Source organism: Cryptococcus neoformans, chromosome 9 (genome assembly GCF_000149385.1).
Source record: "Cryptococcus neoformans var. neoformans B-3501A chromosome 9, whole genome shotgun sequence".
NCBI lineage: Eukaryota > Fungi > Basidiomycota > Tremellomycetes > Tremellales > Cryptococcaceae > Cryptococcus > Cryptococcus deneoformans.
In genome coordinates, this window is record NC_009185.1 from 173,933 (window position 1) to 191,935 (window position 18,003).

General features: G+C 48.8%; 5 protein-coding genes across 5 annotated transcripts; 3 read left to right on the forward strand and 2 right to left on the reverse strand.

Moving 5' to 3' along the window:
• Window positions 1–1,142: 1,142 nt before the first annotated feature.
• CNBI0560 (hypothetical protein) lies at window positions 1,143–3,389 on the reverse strand (the record flags this gene model as incomplete). Its single annotated transcript, XM_768349.1, has 9 exons — window positions 1,143–1,328; window positions 1,397–1,765; window positions 1,823–2,285; window positions 2,336–2,498; window positions 2,550–2,669; window positions 2,719–2,819; window positions 2,872–2,896; window positions 2,944–3,028; window positions 3,093–3,389. 9 exons carry the CDS (start codon window positions 3,387–3,389, stop codon window positions 1,143–1,145), a joined length of 1,809 nt encoding a protein of 602 aa, XP_773442.1.
• A 1,740-nt stretch (window positions 3,390–5,129) lies between these two features.
• On the forward strand, window positions 5,130–6,310 carry CNBI0570 (hypothetical protein; the record flags this gene model as incomplete). Its single annotated transcript, XM_768350.1, has 6 exons — window positions 5,130–5,274; window positions 5,332–5,414; window positions 5,463–5,644; window positions 5,701–6,054; window positions 6,109–6,237; window positions 6,292–6,310. 6 exons carry the CDS (start codon window positions 5,130–5,132, stop codon window positions 6,308–6,310), a joined length of 912 nt encoding a protein of 303 aa, XP_773443.1.
• Window positions 6,311–6,367: 57 nt separating this feature from the next.
• CNBI0580 (hypothetical protein) lies at window positions 6,368–7,907 on the reverse strand (the record flags this gene model as incomplete). Its single annotated transcript, XM_768351.1, has 4 exons — window positions 6,368–6,970; window positions 7,024–7,346; window positions 7,403–7,673; window positions 7,722–7,907. The coding sequence occupies 4 exons, from the start codon at window positions 7,905–7,907 to the stop codon at window positions 6,368–6,370; spliced, it is 1,383 nt and encodes a 460-aa protein (XP_773444.1).
• Window positions 7,908–11,847: 3,940 nt separating this feature from the next.
• Window positions 11,848–13,746, forward strand: CNBI0590 (hypothetical protein; the record flags this gene model as incomplete). The annotated part of the gene is made up of 2 exons (XM_768352.1): window positions 11,848–12,042; window positions 12,094–13,746. The coding sequence occupies 2 exons, from the start codon at window positions 11,848–11,850 to the stop codon at window positions 13,744–13,746; spliced, it is 1,848 nt and encodes a 615-aa protein (XP_773445.1).
• A 1,397-nt stretch (window positions 13,747–15,143) lies between these two features.
• CNBI0600 (hypothetical protein) lies at window positions 15,144–17,924 on the forward strand (the record flags this gene model as incomplete). The annotated part of the gene is made up of 4 exons (XM_768353.1): window positions 15,144–15,196; window positions 15,451–16,728; window positions 16,784–16,952; window positions 17,007–17,924. 4 exons carry the CDS (start codon window positions 15,144–15,146, stop codon window positions 17,922–17,924), a joined length of 2,418 nt encoding a protein of 805 aa, XP_773446.1.
• Between the last annotated feature and the right edge of the window lie 79 nt (window positions 17,925–18,003).

Here is an 18,003-nt window from a genome sequence, read left to right on the forward strand (position 1 = left end):
CGCCTGAGTTTGCAAGCAACTCTCGGTCGATCACACCTGTAAATGGCCAACCACTTCAGCCTCCTGCCGCAGCTGTCATTGGGCGCAAATCAATCTCTGCCATTTCAAGGACTGATTATCCTTATTTACGAACCATGAACTGACATAGATCGGGACAACATCGGCCAGTTCCTCAGTTTTACTTCCTTCCTCGGCTTCCGGTGCGGCATCCATCAAACTCCGTCACGCCGTTCGGGCCTTCAAGTTATGATCGATAAATACGCTCGATGCCATCGATTACGGAGACAAATGCAATCACCTAGTTTGATTCAATGAGGTTGGCCCAACACCAGTCACATCAGCCTTGCCACAGTTAAAAGGCTACATTACACACGACAACTGAAACGTTGTTACGGTGGTAATAACACTCCAGCTCCGTCCTTACCAGTCCTCCATTTCATTGGACCAATCGATTCGAGTAATTATTGCAGGATAGATTGTGCATCATCTGTTAGATGCTCATATACGAGTCCTCAGGCACACCATTCACCACACATAATATCCCCCATATTGAGTGGTCAAGAAGAAAAGGAACGAATCCAGTAGCTTTCTTCTGGATCTTGCCCTTGTAATCTTCCACGTCTGGTGCGCTTCCATATTGCATCTAGAATTGGGAGAATGTTCGGTGAGTGGCTGTATTAATTGAAAGAACAAAAGCGTCACTCGCAAATCCTAGTAAGGGTTTTAACCTCGGGCATATTCATATCATATTCCCATACGAGATGATTGTGAAGACCGGGCACCGTCATCTACGGCAAGACAAGAGAGGTAAATGTTGGACAGAAATGTTCTTTGCTTGCAATCGAGTTTCAATGAGAGAAAATTTTGCAGTATCCATGGTGTGACGACTTGCTGTTGACCAAACCAACCGTTTGGTGTGGTAATGCCCTAGCTTGGTCCAAGTTTCCAAGTATCCCAACAATATTTCACGATGATTATTCTCCCCATTAATCACGAACATAATAATTTATTGGTTCTATTCATTTACAAACTCTAGAGCGTATTTGACATCTTCACTTCTCCAACATCTTCCGAAAACAGTCCCCAAAGCACAACAACACGATAAAAAAATGCGCACCCTTTCATCAGTTAAAATGGGTACCTTACGCCACATCTTCAGCAGTATCCAAGTTCAGTATCATCGCTTGGTAGAATCTCGCAAACTCGACAAGATCATCAGCGTTTGAGTATTCGTTGATGGTATGCGCTCCAGCAGAACCCGCCATGGGGGTGTATCGGAATCGATAGATGTTTGGGGTGAGGTCCCAGTAACGCCTTGTGTCAGTGTTCTGTTACACAATAACGGGTTCACTGTTAGCGTGATTTTCACAGACATAGGAGGATTCGAGGTTCTTACACCAGTGCTCATAAACGGAGCCATAATCAAATCATCGCCAGCTTCAAGCTCTACAATCTTCCCATCCTCACTGACCTCCTTTCTACTCGCCCACATACCCCTCGCTGTCCCCGCCATCACCCTCCAAGCCGGGTCTTCGATGCTCACAGGGCTATGGGGGGAGGGGTCGGTGTAATAGCCAAATGCTTCGTCGAGAATGACTTTGGAAGTGGGGGAGCCCTCAAAGACGGTCTCGCCCTCAAAACCGATGAGGGTAAGGTTGTAGTCTTCACACACAGGTTTGAGGAGGTTCAGGGTTCGGCCTTGGAGCTCGAAGTGGTTGGAAAGACTGTTGATTCGGTGGTTGACGATGGCAGTCACAGCTTCGGGCTAACATAGGTTAGTCAGACGGGGATCAATATTTGGAAAGCATAGTCTGATACGTACCAAAGCATTTACCTTCAGCCCACCCTGGATTATATCCACAGCTTGGGTAGTAGTCAACATACTCTTGATCGGATCACCCTGACCAGGACCGGCAGGTGCTCCACCCATCCCAACGCTGATGATTTCTTCAGGCAAGCTCTTCCAAGCCTTTGGATCTCCATCCTCAGCCTTGATAATCATACTTTTTAATCTTTTTGGCATGTCTTTGGCATAGGCAGCTGCGCAAGTCATAAACTCGTAAACAGGAGAAGACTCGGCAATAGTAGCTTCGTGAGGGTTGCGCTCGAGCTCCGCAATAAGCAAGGAGATGAGACCGATGGCTGTGTGAGGAGGAGGTACGGAAGAGTGTCCACCCAGGGTGGAGACGGTGATACCCAGGTCGTAGTGGCCTTTCTCAGCGACAGCCGGGGTAGCGAATTGCTGGCCCCAAGTGTTGATCATACCTGATCCCTCATCAATGAGGCTATTGATAGATGAGCTGATTTTCTGCATCGCTGGAGGAGAATAACACACAGAGCCATAGAGTTCCGTCCGTACTTGTCCAGGAGGTACCGAGCGATAGCAGGTGCGCCGACTTGGCCACCGCGTTCCTCATCGCTGCCAAAGCCCAGAATGATGGTCCTCTTGGGTTTGAAGTCAGTGGTCTTAAGGAGATGTTCGATGGCAGACATCACAGCTAACATTGACAATGATAAACAAGAGCTCATTCAAAGCCCGATGTGCTTACCAATCAGACTGCTCTTAGTGTCCGAAGCACCTCGACCGTGAATGACTGTGCCATCGTATTCGCCGCCGTAAGGATCATGGGTCCATTGGCTTCTAGTAGAGGGCAAGACGGGGACGACATCTGCAGGTAAAAGTTAGTACATTGGCAGGATCAATCATGGAAGACATACCCTGATGAGCAGTAAGGAAAAGAGGTTTGAGAGATGGGTTGGAGCCTTGGATCTCGTAGACCAATGCCCAATCAGTCTCGGTCACCTCGGCCACCTCATAACTGCGCACTGATATCAGCATCCAGGTATGATGTATGCTTTCTCCATCCTTACATGAGAGGGAACGTCTTTTTGAGGACTAAAACCAGTCAGTGACTAGGGGATAAGATTGCGTAAGTCACTTACAAGCATGGAATTCAGTGAAGATTTCCCATCTAGGATCTTCATCGACGGGGCCCATCTCGTCGAAGACCTCGGTAGGGATTCGAACCTTTGTAAGAGTATAACTGTCAGTCTATCTGAGATTCTGCGCTCATGTTTCGAGTGACACTCACAGCTTCCTGAAGCCTCTTGATAATGATATCCTTGTCCTCCCAAATCTTGCTCGTGTCGTAGCCGGCGGGCATGATAGGTTCTGCCTGGGCACAGAGTCCGTCTCTCAAGCTTCCATTATACGCAGAGTAATCCCCTTTGTAGGTGATAAGCTGGGACACGGATAAAGGCCAGGATGTGATAATAGAAGAAGCAGCCAAAAGACCGAGGACAATCAGCGGCCAACGGCGCTTGGATACACCCTCAGAGGAGGGTACATCGTTTGAGGTGACTGGTAGATAGATGGGACCTTTAGGCATGTTTGAGGAGGATATACAATGCTGAAGGATCTGAAGGGAACTGGAATGGCGACGCTGTGAACCTCCTGCTTTATGAGATGGTGTAGTCTCATATCTTTCATCGCACAAATCCGACTGCGCGGCATTTACCGCCATCGGAGAAGGACGACACAAAACGCACTAAATAAATTAAGAAATTAGCCGATTTTCCTTATCTCGGCAACGCCGTCATATAAATCAACCCACTTCCAGTACGGTACTTTTTCTTCTGAGTCGCTGCTAGTATCTGAAAATGACGAGGAACCCTAAATAGTCGTTTTTGTTCCAATTCTCACCATCTTCTTTTTTTCACAGACTCGTGTTCACCGATAAGTTTTTATGTAGCCCACAAACATCACCGCAAGCTTTTGATCATTATATAACCTAACGTCCTAAAGGAAGATGGAGTGACACAGCCAAGGAAGAAACTTCTCATGATCGAGATCGCTGGTGTTTTTATCCACATTTAATTGCACTACGTCCTTGCTCGAAAGTATGATTTAGCGAAAGGGCCGGAAAGAGTATTCCAGATTCAAGGTCATCGGTGGGGCACGACAGATCCTTGGTAAAAGGGGGACTTAGACACATCTTCGGATTCGCCTGATGGGGAGCTCTTTCGTCTTTCGTCAGCTGTGCCACGACGGCGATAGATGTAAGGATAATCCGCTGCGTAACGAGAGGTCGTGGTGGAATGTTGACCTAGTAACATGTGCAGACAATCATGATTGCTGTCGCAACGGTCTGCAAGCAAATTTCATCATTAAACAGTTCGTAAGATAGAAGACATAGGATAGGGCGATGGAACATACGATGATGAACTTGATATGGAGTAGCGCTTTCCTAGTGATCAAGAGGTATCGAACGACATAGTCGCCCATCATCTCCATCATAAAGGAGTTGATGCCTAGTCTACGTTCTATGCGACACCTTTCGGTATGATGGTTATGGTTCGCGGATTGAGCCTTACGCGGTGATCAAAGGTGTAAGGTTCATCTCTAGGTAATCGCGGAGGCCATCAAGCCCCAGTCAAGTCACGCCCGTCTTCTTTGGTCGACTACAAGAGGTGTGGACGAAGACACGCAGGCATGAGGAAAAAGCAACTTGGGTGACTGGTAGATGACGGCGACATGATGCGTGAGGTGCTGCTGGGACTGTCGGTGTGCTGATTCACAGAAATGCATAAACTCACGGCCATGGAGAACATCTATATCGACCATCTGATATCTCAGATCGTAGCGCTCGGGACTTGTGCCAAAGCATAGGCGCATACCGCTTCGCCAGGTAGCAGAGAGCATAGAGGAATGGACGGTGAATGAAGTGCGCACAGGTCTCTTCCCATTTACCAGGGAATCACCGCGACCGTCAATCGGCACGGCTCGCACTCGTGAAGCATCTTTTATACCTACTAGATCTACGAGAATCGAGACGCCATCATAGGGGAGTGATCATGCTTGGATGGTATAAGATGAGCCAGATTGTTTGTTGGCGATTGAAGTACTCGTCCGATAGTTATGTACGTAGGCGACAATCCGTCGGCTGAGGTCCACAGCTCTCTTTACGTAACCGAAACAGACGTCATGGCTTTTGATCCTTCGTTCTTTGTTGCTAGTTCGTTGAGAAGCTTCTCAGGTCCTTCTTTAGTTCGATTTGATTTCCTGACAGCCATCTAGTCGGATTCACGACGCGTCCAAACGTTCAACAGCAGGATAAACCCCGACGAAAATGTCAGCTCCAGGCGCCATTTCAAAGAAGCTCAAGTTCAAGGGTGATAAGCCAAAGAAGAAGAAGAGATCTCATCACCACTCGTCAGGTGGAGGCGGAGGCGATGGAGATGAACTTGAAGCTTTGGCCGCTGCTGACCCAAGAGGTATGTGAACGGTAGACGCTGTGTCAAAGTGAATTTTTACTGACTTGTGTCTGCTAGGATGGATGTTCCCATCGAACCCTATGGAGATCAACGGCCCAGCTTACATTCTACTTCCTACCGAACCGCTCACCTGCCTTGCTGTAAGTCTGTTCGCTTGCTGGAAATACCTTATATTAACGAATTTGTAGTGGGATGCGACGAGACAGAAAGTATATGCCGCGCCTATCGACATTCCCCAGGCCCCCGAAGGCGCCAATGACCTCAGCGAATCTGAGATCCTTTTAACAATTGAGCCGACGGATGTGAACCATGTTTGGGTTATCTCAAGATTATCTGGAAGTGAAGATGTAGTGAGCTTGCGGACAAGTACGTAAGTCCATGTCCAGTCGCATTTGTTATGTAAAAGTCATTGAACGGTGGCTATAGAGGGACATTCCTCACCGCGAGTCCATCAGGCTCTCTAACAGCTACCACCCCTTCTCGAGGACCTCTTGAAGCTTTTATCCCCATCACTTCACGTTCCTCCTCCTCCTCCGTTTTTCCCACTTTCGCCCTTCAAATACAACACAACTCCAAATACTTTTCGGCAACCACCGTTGCTGGTAAAGCCGAGTTGCGAGCTGATGCTGACGATGTTGGCGAGTTTGAAGGTTTGAGAATTAAGTGTCAAAGAGAGTTTGTGTACAAGGCAAGGCAAGGAGAAGATGTGAAAGGGAAGAAAAGGATGGTGGATAGTGGACCTTCTGCGGCGTCAATTGAAGACGACGAGATGAGAAGGAAGTGAGTCGCTTTTCCAATCATTTTGTTTGAAATGTTGGCTGATGTTTTGACCAGTCGGGAAGCTCAGACATGGGGTGCAGGAAGGGTCAAGCTTTCTGACAAAGACAGGCGGGATGTAAAAAAGGCGAAAAAGGAAGGGCGATATGCTGAAGCGATGTTAGACCGCAGAGCCGCTCTGAAGAGGTCAGTCTGATCTTTTGTTATCGAGTTTGTTTGCTGATACTGATGTGCTCGCAGCGACCGATATGCAAAGTAACGTAACCAAATATTGTATCTTTATGCAACCCTATACAACCTATGCTTTTCTCCTTCCTTAGAAAGGAGGCTCGCCCTTGACCAAATCCTTATGCGTGTACCCTTTGCCACCCTTCTCGTGGTCGGCAATCACACTCCCATCCTGCTTCCTACTTCTCATCATGTACTTGTAGATGATCAGCCCATCCAGACCCACAGGACCTCGAGCGTGTGTTTTGCCTGTAGAGATCCCGACTTCGGTACCCAGACCATATCTAGTACCATCTGCAAATCGTGTAGAAGCATTGACAAAGCAATTGGCACTGTCCAGCCCTCGGCACCAAGCAGACATGGAAGCCTCGTCCTCGGTGACGATAGAATCGGTGTGGTGGGAAGAATGAGAGTTGATGTGCTGAATGGCTTCTTGCACAGACTCGACAGCCTTGACGGCAATGGTAGGGCCGAGGAACTCAGTGCTGTAGTCGGCGGGGGAGGAGGCTGTGACAAACTCGCTGGTTTTGGGGACATTGGCGTCTCGCAAAGCGGAGAGGGTCGCAGCGTCGCACCGAAGGCAGACAGAGTTGGACATGAGGGCAGATGCGACGGCAGGCCAAACAGTGGTGAGGAGAGAGGAATGGATTAGAAGAGTTTCGGCGGCGTTGCAGGCCGCCATGTAGTCGATCTGTGTAAGTTTTATATGAGCTGATGTGCGTTTGATAGGGAAAGCTTGCATACCTTGGATTCCACGGCAATCCTGACGGCCTTCTCTTGGACTGCGCTCTCATCAAGGTACACCGCACAAATACCATCGGCGTGACCCATCACAGGAATCCTAGTGTTGTTTTGTATACTCCTGACGAGCTCATTACCACCTCGGGGCATAACAAGGTCAATATATTTGTCCTGAGCGAGCAATGACGAAATCTCTGATCGAGTTGACACGGACTGGACGAAGGCTGGGGGGATGGATGTCTTGGCGAGAGCTTGAGAGATGAGGGAGGAGAGAAGGGTAGCGGTGTTGATGGATTCTTTGCCACCCTTCAATATAGCGGCGTTACCTGCCACGAAAGTCTTAACACTTCCAACTTTTAGTCTAAAGGTCACTACTACTTACCGCTTTTGATGGCCAAAGCAGCGATGTTCACAACAACTTCGGGCCTAGCCTCAAAAATGACGAGCAACACGCCGACGGGACAAGTCACTCGATGGAGCTCCAGTTCGGGACCGATTTCCTTGGCAAAAGTAACGATACCAGTGGGGGCAGGAAGAGCAGCAACATCGGTGATACCTTGAAGCATAGCTTCGAATTTTCCAGGGCGTCCCAGGTCAAGACGGGAAACAAGGGAAGATGAGAGTTTGCCAGTAGCAGCGAGGGCCTCAGCAGCCTATTCCTGATTTCAGGATCAATGACGAAATGGCAAGAGGACACTGACCTCCATGTCTTTCTTGTTGGCAGCAATAATTTCATCCTTGGATGCTTGGAGAGTTTCTCTGATGGCTTTTAAAGCGACATCTCGTTCAGAAGGATTCACGAGCTGAGAGGCCTCAAAAGCTCGTCGAGCAGCGATGGCGATAGATTCGGCCCCAGAATTTGACGCGGATGCGATTGAGTCGGCCATTTTAGACGCTATATCTACGAAATATATGTGTACAAGAGGAAGATGTAAAAGGATGAGTCGAGTGATGATGAAAATGAGCACCGATGGTTTAAATCCAATGATGTGGAAGATAAGCGTGCCTGTCCAAAACACTCCGAATTCCCCAGAAGACTCGGAGACCTCGCTGTTCGGTACGCTACTTAGTATTTGTGCGACATTGAGTCACGGCAGCGAAGAGGTATGATGAGGGTTATCCTGTGATCTGTAGCCTGTGTGTGCTGCAGTCTATGGCAGATCAACATGGATGAGAGAAGATAAGAACGGAAAAGGCGGCAATCCCAGCGGTCGTTAGTGGACGGATAAAAAATATGCTCACGCCGGCATACGTCTGAAGTCAGTATCCACAACAGTTATAATCATCTGTTTTCTGATGTTTGATGTTTGATAATTTCATAACAACATGACGATCAACATTTAGATATTTCTACAAGACCTAAGACAGATCATAATATTCTGAAAGTGAACGAACCGCTCCGGCCAAAGATTACGATAGATAGAGGATCAAACGATTAGCATCCATGCTGTTTTCTGTCGGCTGATGATATTCAGGTTTAGACCTGGCGCTTCTCCTTTCTCTTGTGGAGTCAATGCCCTCGGTTCTTTGGTTGCCTTTACTCCCGTTTCCTCTCTCGCATTCTGTTCCCAACCTTGCTTGATTTTCTCTCTTGGAGCATAAACCCAAGCATGGGATCGCAGATCATTCATCACCAGGACCGTAAATGAGTGCTACATGATGATGGATAGCTATCCAGGCGTCTGTTATATTCTGAAGTTACGTACCTGGATAGGCGGTCGTTATTCCCGGTTATGAGGTTGTGATGATAATATCCACCTTCATGGGGTAGTAGTCTCATCTTAACAAGCATGCTTGCATGGCAGACTGATGACCCAAAAACCACGCGGATACGCTCCTCCTGGACTGCTTCGGGCCATAGCCTGGCTTTGTTTTCTGATCTGACGATATCTAATTTTATCTGAGACTTTCGACTCGTTTTGTAATAATAGTCACTTCGGATTCTCGTTGTTGGCTTTGGCTCGCTAAAGCAGCCTAGCATCATTACCTTGCTCTAATCTTTTCTGCGATCATTGTTGGGAACAGGGTCGAAGGCTGCTCATTTTCCTGCTTGCCTAGGGCGAGTTGGAGATATTGGACATGGTATGCATTGAACTCGACCCAGATAGCTAACATTAAGGGTCAATTCCGTGTGCTGAATACAATGACATTGCCACGACAAAACAAAAAAGACAGCCTTGATCACATTTTCGAGGCCCTAGAGTTATAGCAAGTGACAGACGAGCCGAGTTTCGAGCTTACTTCGAAATAGAGCTGAATATGTCACGCTGCGTTCATAGCTTATCTTGGTTTGAAGTAATCCAGCGAAAATACTACTTGCTGTTCCTTTCTGCATGAAATCTGCTGGCCGAGCGGGGAGATGAGCTTCAGATCATGTTAGATAAGGGCAGCAGTGCCAGAAGAAAGTAGTTGCGTTGTCACTCTGCACCGAATGACGGCTTTTTTTTGCTTGTCCAGAACGAGTATTACATAATATGGCGATGATGGGATCCCCCTCAACGGTAGGCTCGACACAAGCCCCTCGACGGACATTGGCTCGTCGACACAAGTCCCTCCTCGGAACTTACCCCTCCTCGGAACTTATTGGCTCGTCTCCGACGAGCCAATGTCCGTCGAGAGGCTTGTGTCGAGCCTACCTCAACGGCCTCAAGGGCCTCAATCATATACTTGTCAAGAAGATAGAAGTTCCACCGGTCCGGTTGAAGATTAGGAAGGATGACCAGCCAGCTTCGGTGCGTTTTGTCCCGAACTGCAATCATAACCGCCGAACAATCCCGAAAACTTGTGCGATCGGCGGTCATGACCGTCCGCTCCATTGCCGACGTTGCCCCGCATAATATCCCCGGATCTGGAAGTCGTAATTCTTGCCTTAGCTGCGCAGGTTCCAGACCCTCAGGTTGATAATGCTGTGGCTGATCGAGTGGTGCAAATCCGCATTCGCCACTCGCCACGAGCCATCTCCGCAAGAACGAGAGGGAGGGGGAAAATCAGTATTAGTTCCAAGAGGAACGGCCCGTCGAAGGAAGGTGTTTAAACCGGAATTGACGGAGCTAATAAGCTACCACACTCAAAGCCTCAGTCCTCCTCAGGCTTTGGTTTCGTGGTCTGGGGATATGAGCATCCAGCGGTCCATCGTATCCCGAGCGTTGCTGAGAACGAGGAGTGTGAAAAACACTCTTAGTTGGACAAAACCACCGACGCAGGTGATCTGAAGCAGAACAGATGCCGAATTAAATAAGAACAACTGAGATGTGTGAACGTTTGTGGAATACATACCGAACACGCTGCTGTAAGCTAGGTAACTAGCAAGCATGATCTGAGCCTAACGCGAGCGTGTAAGAAGAGATAGCAAAGATCCTCGGGAACTCCCAGTCACTGATTACTCGTCGGCTTTTAGTCTAGTGGTTCTTCTCCTGGTTCTCCGAGCAACTATTATTGCAACAACAACGGTCTTACTTTGAATGCCTTATAGATAGGCCCATAATGCTAGTATGATGCTTCTGCAAGAAAGAACAAAATGCTGTTTGCATATGTTGCAAATATGCATTGTCATGGCGATCGAACGACCCTCATGCATCTCCTTGGGTTGCATTTTGTGCATGTTGGTTTCGATATTCACTCCAGAAGTCCGGAAAAAAAGGCTGGAGGAGTCGTCGGTTCTCGGCCCAACAGCCGAAATCCGGAAAAAGGCGTGAACATGACTAGTGGAACGACTCCGCAAAAGATCTGCAGCGGTTTGTAACGGTTGAAGCGGCAACGGAATATCGGTTGGGGGTTGACTCTGAGAAAGAATACGAGAGGATACATAGGAGATGTATGTTTATTCTTTTAATCCCTTTTCCTTCATCACATCTTGACCTATCCGTTCGTCGAAAACAACACCCAAGTCACCTTTTGAGGGACCCCGCTCTGTGGCCAGGCCAGACGGGCGGCATCCGCCAAGCTTCACTTCAAGGTACCATTTACTGCGGAATAATTCTCTCTTCGCGCACGAGGTCGACCGGAAAAACCGTCTTCATCGGTTGTCTCGACAAGGTCTCAAGGAGAAGTTTTGCTCTTTTCTTCTTGATCTCTTTCTTCTCTTCTACATCTACACACTACTGTGGGAGGAAGACCCCACAGATAGAGAAAGGAAGCTTGAAAAAGCGTCTCCTCACCACCAAATACTCCTCTCCATATCCTTTTTTTTTTTTTTCGTTCCGTTACCCGTCGCGGACCGGTCGCTCCGCCCATCTCTGTTCATAGAGCACGACATCTTTATACACTCCTCGAAACCGATCCTTAGGCGTCTTGGCCACATTCCTTTGTAGGTTCTTGGCCTAGTAATCGAGTATCTCGCCTACTCTTTTGATTCCCATTTAAGGTCGCGACATTACCTATATTCTATCGATCCGCTTATTACGCGACAGCGACAATCAGCATACGCGGATTTGTCGGTAGCTTTTTCACTCTAGACAAGATTCGACTCAGCAACCTTGTCAGTTTAGTATCGGCGCGTAACGTGTTTCGAACCGTTACAGGTGTCTTATATTCATGTGAGTGCATACTACTTCGATGAGTGGGGGATGGTTCCGGCTTTTTTTTTTCTTCTTTTTTTCACACGGATCGACAGCGTTTCGAACGCCATCAAATTCCAGGCTCGCGTTCTAGGACAAATATGGGTTCATCAGATCGGCGTCATTGCCGCAAGCCTCATTCGACACACAATATTTCTCCTTTATGTTGTCTATTATTGCCACCATCCCCCGATGATATATATCACTGCAAAGCACAATGCTGACTGTGAAAAACAGATACATATCCACATCCAGTATACGGCCGCACGTCATGTCTGTCTTAGACCCATTTCTTATCGCCCATCCTCCGGCGAGGGCGACACACTTGAGCGCTCAAGCAGAAGAAGCGCCTTTTGAGGTGTATTGTATAGTGTGTGACAAGCGGATAGTGCAAATAGAGGCTAGCGAGAAGGGGAAGGAGGGTGAGAAGAAGTCCAAGAAGAAGATGGCTGGTGGAACTATCAGGGTGGGTGTCTTGAGTTAACAACAAGAGGCGTATAACTAACCTCGATGGCAGGTCAAGAACCCCGATGGGACAACAACTACGCGAAATGCTAATGGCAAAGTGATTCGTCCACCGCTCAAGCGGAATCCGAATTCCGCTGCGCGTACAGCCGTTACCAACGCTGCGAAAGGCCAATGTCTCACTCGAACAGAGACCAACGAAGGCGTTGTCTCTCCATCAGAATCTCCTCAATCCAAGAAATCCCCTCCATTATCCAGCAGTCCACCTTTCAAATCCGCGATCTACTGCAGCCGAGAATGTATGGAGACGGATGCTGGCAGGTCAACAGAGGTTTACAAGGACCTCGCGCGCACCATGTCCTTTGACTTCTCTAACACTTTCTTCTCTCCTGACGAAAATGTTCCCGTCACCGACCAAGGTAAAAGCCCCAATGCTCCCCCATCGCCATTGTTTGTCTCTGGTAGTGATACCGAATCATCAACTTCGAACTCTGCCGGTTTGACACGTGACCACAACACTTCGTCATCTGCTCCCAAGATCATGGATTACTTTCGATTCTCCAAAGAGGATTCTGATCGGACGTGGAACGAGATTGAGAGGCAGAGGCGAAGCTCGATGCAGCCCGCTGTACGTCGTCCTGCTCCTAGCACTGAGAGCTTGACGAGCTTGTGGCATCAAGAGGCTGAACTGGGACAATCATCAAGTGGTGGAGGAAAGTTGAGGGCGATGACTCCCTTGCATGGTTGTGTATCAAACAAGGAACGACGTCCTTCTGGCAGTGCTGAGCGCTCTGCTCCAATTCCTGTTCGACCTATCCCACGATCTAACATGAGCCACACATCACTTGTCGGCTCATCATCCTCTTACCGCTCCACCGCTCTTCCTGTCGATCTCGGTTCTGCTCCTTCGCACACTCTCGGTCTCTTGCATTCTTATGCTTCAGCTTTTTCAGTTCGAAGCTCTAACAACACTCCTAGCAGCTATACTCAACGCGGCTTTGTTTATCCTGATGGTACTGTTGTGCCCTCATCCGTTTCTCCTCCGATGGCCGCCTCGAGAACAGATAGCACCTCCAGTATCACACGCCCTGTGGGAGGGACTATCAAGGCCAGGAAGAGCGAGCCGACATGGGATAGCTTTGGAAAGGTGGAAGTGCAGGCGCACAACGAGAGAATACACCGTCGGTCCGGTGCCGGTGCCAATGCGTGTACCGACTCTACTCCTGTTGCTGTGCCTCGACGCAGGCGAGACATCTCTTCCGGTCCGTCTGAGAACACCCCGAGGCAGAACTTGGAGAGGGAAGGGAGTAACTGGAAGATCACGTATGTTGTGCCGGCAGGTGTCGAGAGGCAGACTACGGTGAAAAGAAGTCAAGGACCGGCGTGTTCTTTGCCACCCGATAGGTATCATCCCCAAGGTGTTCTTATCCCTCGCTCCTCTGCCCAATTATCAACATCCAATTCCACCGCCTACGGTTCTCACACCCCGTCTTCGCGTCATATGCCCCTTCGTGCTGCTACATCCGCAGCTTTCCCTGATATCGGCGGCTTAAAAGTTTCGGACGACAAAATCGTCCCAGTGCCCAGCTCGCAGAGCGTGCCAAGGAGGATCGGGTTCAACTGGGACCAGGCCAAGGGCGTGAAGACGTATGAGATTCCAGGAAAGGTGGATAGGAACCCCAAGGGACTGTTCTACTTCCAGTAGGGCAATGTTTTGATCTCTTTCTTCTTGAGCTATACCCAGCCATCTTCGATACCAGGTTTCAGGTTTTTTCGCACAGCGCATACCAATCATCAGTTGTATACATCTCAGCATCAAACAAGGGCTTGTACATCGCATTTTCTTTCGTTTACTGAACCATATATTGAACGCACGGTGTTTCTTTATTTCTCGGTCTCTTTAGCATCTTTACCGGTAATTATTTTTGAAGAAAGTATAGTGACATTATTTGTACTAGAAATTGCATAGTTGTAAGCACTTTTGCTTAGCGGGGCGGAATGAATCATATTGTATGTGGCGTTCATAGCTATGAATATGACTACTATCCAATAATTGATTGAAGATCGGAGGCGCCAGATATCCGCAACGAAGATAAACGGATGAGGGGTGTTGTTAGCGCAATAGAAAAAATGACAAGCGGTGTATTTAGCACAAACGAAACACATGACAAACAGCAGTGCAGCGGCTCTTTTATTTTGGGGAGGAACAACGAGGCTATGACGCTGTGTTTACGGTATACCGCTAAATAAACTTGACAAAGAGACCTCATGTATTATATACTTCGTTTGGAGCGTTAAGTTCGAAATAAATAATGCGATAGGCGGCGCATACAGTCTATAAAGACTTGATCATGAGGGGTTATCAAAAATTCTGTCATCTACTTCAACAAGTCATCGGTTGTGCAAGGGTTCTGTCCGCTCTCTACACCCTCGCCGCGCCTTGGCATCCGCTTTGACCTGAATGCACCTATATACTACTGTCTTACTTTCTTTACAAAGTCCTCTAGATGTCTTCTCTGTATTGCGTCTAAAATAATGTTGAGGAGGCATCGTTCTTAGACGTGTCGCGTAACGATGCATGCCAAACCTATGCTCTGAATTTGCAGCTCCCCTCTCCTCCTTAGAAGCAACAACAACAAAAGAAACCGCAAGCAAGGTACACGTCATGCTGTCAGAGCGTCGGCAGCGGCGGCCGCAATGAAACTGTTTGTCATGAAATCTCCTGTTCGGGAATTTTTTGGCCGTTGTGTGGTTCAACATCTCGTTTGCTCGTTTCCCCGTGCCCGTGGCCGATGGCAGCTTTTTCATATGCAGCAGCCGCCCATTCGTCGGCCGCTTTTATGGGGATGGCTTCTTGTTCTCCACCAATTTGCTCCTGGCTTTGCCCATACAACACACGAACAGCCTCTTGTCCATCTTCACCGTGTAGGCTTGTCAGAGAGTGCACAATTAGCATCAACTCTTAACTGAACGGCGACTGCCCTCCGTCCGGCTTCACCCTTGCTCGCGATATACGTGTCACCTCGGCATACGCAGCCGCCGACCTTCACAGTACAACATTAGATTCATCGTATATAGATCCTATATAGTATCCTGCTCGCAATGCCTTCCGCTTCAAATGGTTGGAAGCCATCTACGTCGCCCGTAGGTGAAGGGTGAGTACATTTGTCTCTTTGTCGTGTGTGATCTGCATGCATGGGAAATGCTGATCTCCTTTGACTCCACGTTTTCCTTCCCCTGCGCCCATGCCCCGTAATACACTATTACACTGGTTTTACGACATCCGCTTCCCTTTATCGGCACTCCTTTATCCGCTTTTGATAATACGCATCTTACACTTGCCCGAATTATATTTTATTTGTCAACTGTCAATTCATACATGTTCATCGATATCGGTCTACATCTACAGCCTCACTGCACCTAGAACGCCCGAGCAATCGACAAGCTCCTTGGCCGCCACTTCCCCCTCCTCTTCCACCTTCCCTCGGCCAAAAAAGCTCAGGTCGAGGACATCGACCATGACCAACATCTACACCCCCCCTCTTCCGCCCGTCATGTCACGCGAAAATTCTGCAGAAGATGTCCGGGGAGAGTATGGCCAATATTCATATCGTCCTCCGCCGGGTACTCTTCTTCCGTCAACACACGGCCGCCGAGCTTCCAAATCGGTGTCATCTGTTCGGCCGAGTGTAGTTGTCACTCCTTCGAAATACTACACGCCTCAAACGCACAATCAAATCTCTTTTGTCAATACGCCAAATTCCAACACCGGCAATGGTGTTATGGACAGTCCCGAGGCGGATAAAAAGAATATGCTTAAGAGGCGAACATCGACGCCGAGTTTGTTTAAGCGTGCTACTCGAGGTGACGAAGACGAAGAGGACGAAGGGTTGCGAGGCAAATTGATGTCAAAGGAAGAGCCTCAGCAATCCCAACTGTTGCAGCAGCAGCAAAGATCTGAAGTGAGAGCGAGGTCAACGTCTACCAGTGTGGTCGTTCCTCAGACCCAAGGCCTGACTGAGCACTCCACTTACACTTCCAACCCTATTCGCCCTTCGATGCCACCCAGTTCATTTACCCAACAACCCCCTCCACCTCGTCCATGGTCCCCTGGACCTGCTAGTCCTAGTTCACATGTCGAAGGGGCCTCACATGAAAGATCTTCCGGTTTCCTGTCGTCGGCTTACAACTACACCGAATCAGGCATTGTGCAACTGTACAATTATGTTCGACCTTCTTCCTTTTCACATCATTCATATGCTCGACATGAACCTTCCGATGTTGATTCCGAAAAAGGTCTGAACGGTTCCGAAGACGAAACGGAGGAAAGCAGCGTTAGCTACTTTACTTTACCACCTACCCCTCCCGAACAATCCGAATTCTCGTCCTTTGCCTCTGCCTTGCCATCAGACTCTCTCCCCACCCCGACACTCTCCACACAATCGCTGTCTCGAGACGAACCAAAACGTGGCAAACTACGCAGGGCGTTTCGTAGACGATCCGGATTGGAAGGTGATAACGGGAATGGATTGTTGTCTGCTGTTTGGAGCAAGGTCATGGGAAGTGGGGGTGGGAATGGCAAATTGAGCGAAGTGCTGAGAGATTTGGGCTGGATTGTTGGAGTATTGGCATTGACTTTTGTGGTGACGCTTGGAATTGTGATTTGGCTGATCCAGGGGATGCCCATGTGAGTGTGCTGTCTTAATCGATCCATAAGGACCTTTGGCTGACAGTCGCGACAGCACCACGCTGAAGCACATTCCTCAATCGACTACCGATGTCCAACTGCTGTCGGCTGAGATTCGAGGTTACATGGCTTCCAGCAGTTATGGATGGTGGCATACAGTTGGAGTATTGACCTTTGTTGGATGCTGGAAGCATGCCTGGAGTGTCCCTGGAGCTGTCGTCTTGGTGAGTTTTCACCTTGCGAAGTCGAGTGAAGATTTGTTGCTTACCCATTTTCAGAACATTCTGGTTGGATCTCTCTTGGAACCCATGCCGGCCCTTGGTCTTTTGACGATCATCACCGCGTCCGGCTCTCTTGGTGCTTACCTCCTCTCCCGCCCGCTCGCCCCTCTTATCGCCGTCCTCTTCCCTAAACCTCTTGCCCTCGTTCGGGCCGCTCTCGCTCCCGAGTCTATCCCCGCTCCAGACTCTGTTGAACCAACACTCAATGAAACGATCACCCCTATTCAAGCATCTTCCGACCCTTCTGCACAAGCTATTGGCGGTCCTACTGAAGCATCTACCATCTGGCGAAGGCTGCTGGTCATGCGTGCGATGGGCTTTGTCCCTTGGAGTGGTATGAACGTTGCGTGTGGTGTAGTAGGCGTTGACTGGAAAGTATTTTGGCTCACGACCGCAGCGGGAAGTGCGAGTTGGAGTTATGTCACTGCTAGTGTCGGGAATATCTTGTCGAGGCTCAAGGTGCCCAACTCGGCTATCTCTGCAGCACCGGGGGAGATGACTGGGGAGAGTTTGACGAGTCTGTTGAGAGACCCGGTGTTGATCACCAAACTTGTCTTCCTTTCGGGTTTGACTCTCTTACCTGTCATCCTTAAACGCCGATCACCAGCTTCCCCATCACCCACTCCCCGCTCCACTTCGTCATTCGAGCTTTCGGAACTGCCTACTTCATCCTCTGCCTCTTCATCTAGACCTCTCAATCCCAAGATCAACACCCTCCGTCTTTCAGGGCTCGATAACCAACCCATGTCACCACTCTCCCAGAGTTTGGCCAAGTTCACCCCCACGCCTCGCATATTTGACCTTCTCAGTTTTGGACGGATAGCGGTGAGGCAGAGTGGAAGGATTGTCGTCGGTGGCGTAAGGAGTGTGGTTGGAGGAGTGAGGGGGGCTGTGAGGAGTGTGACGCAACAATAAGCATATTCTTTTCTTTTTTTTTCCGGTTCATCAGTGTATCTCATATACTCATCTTGTGTTATTACTATCTCAAATTCGC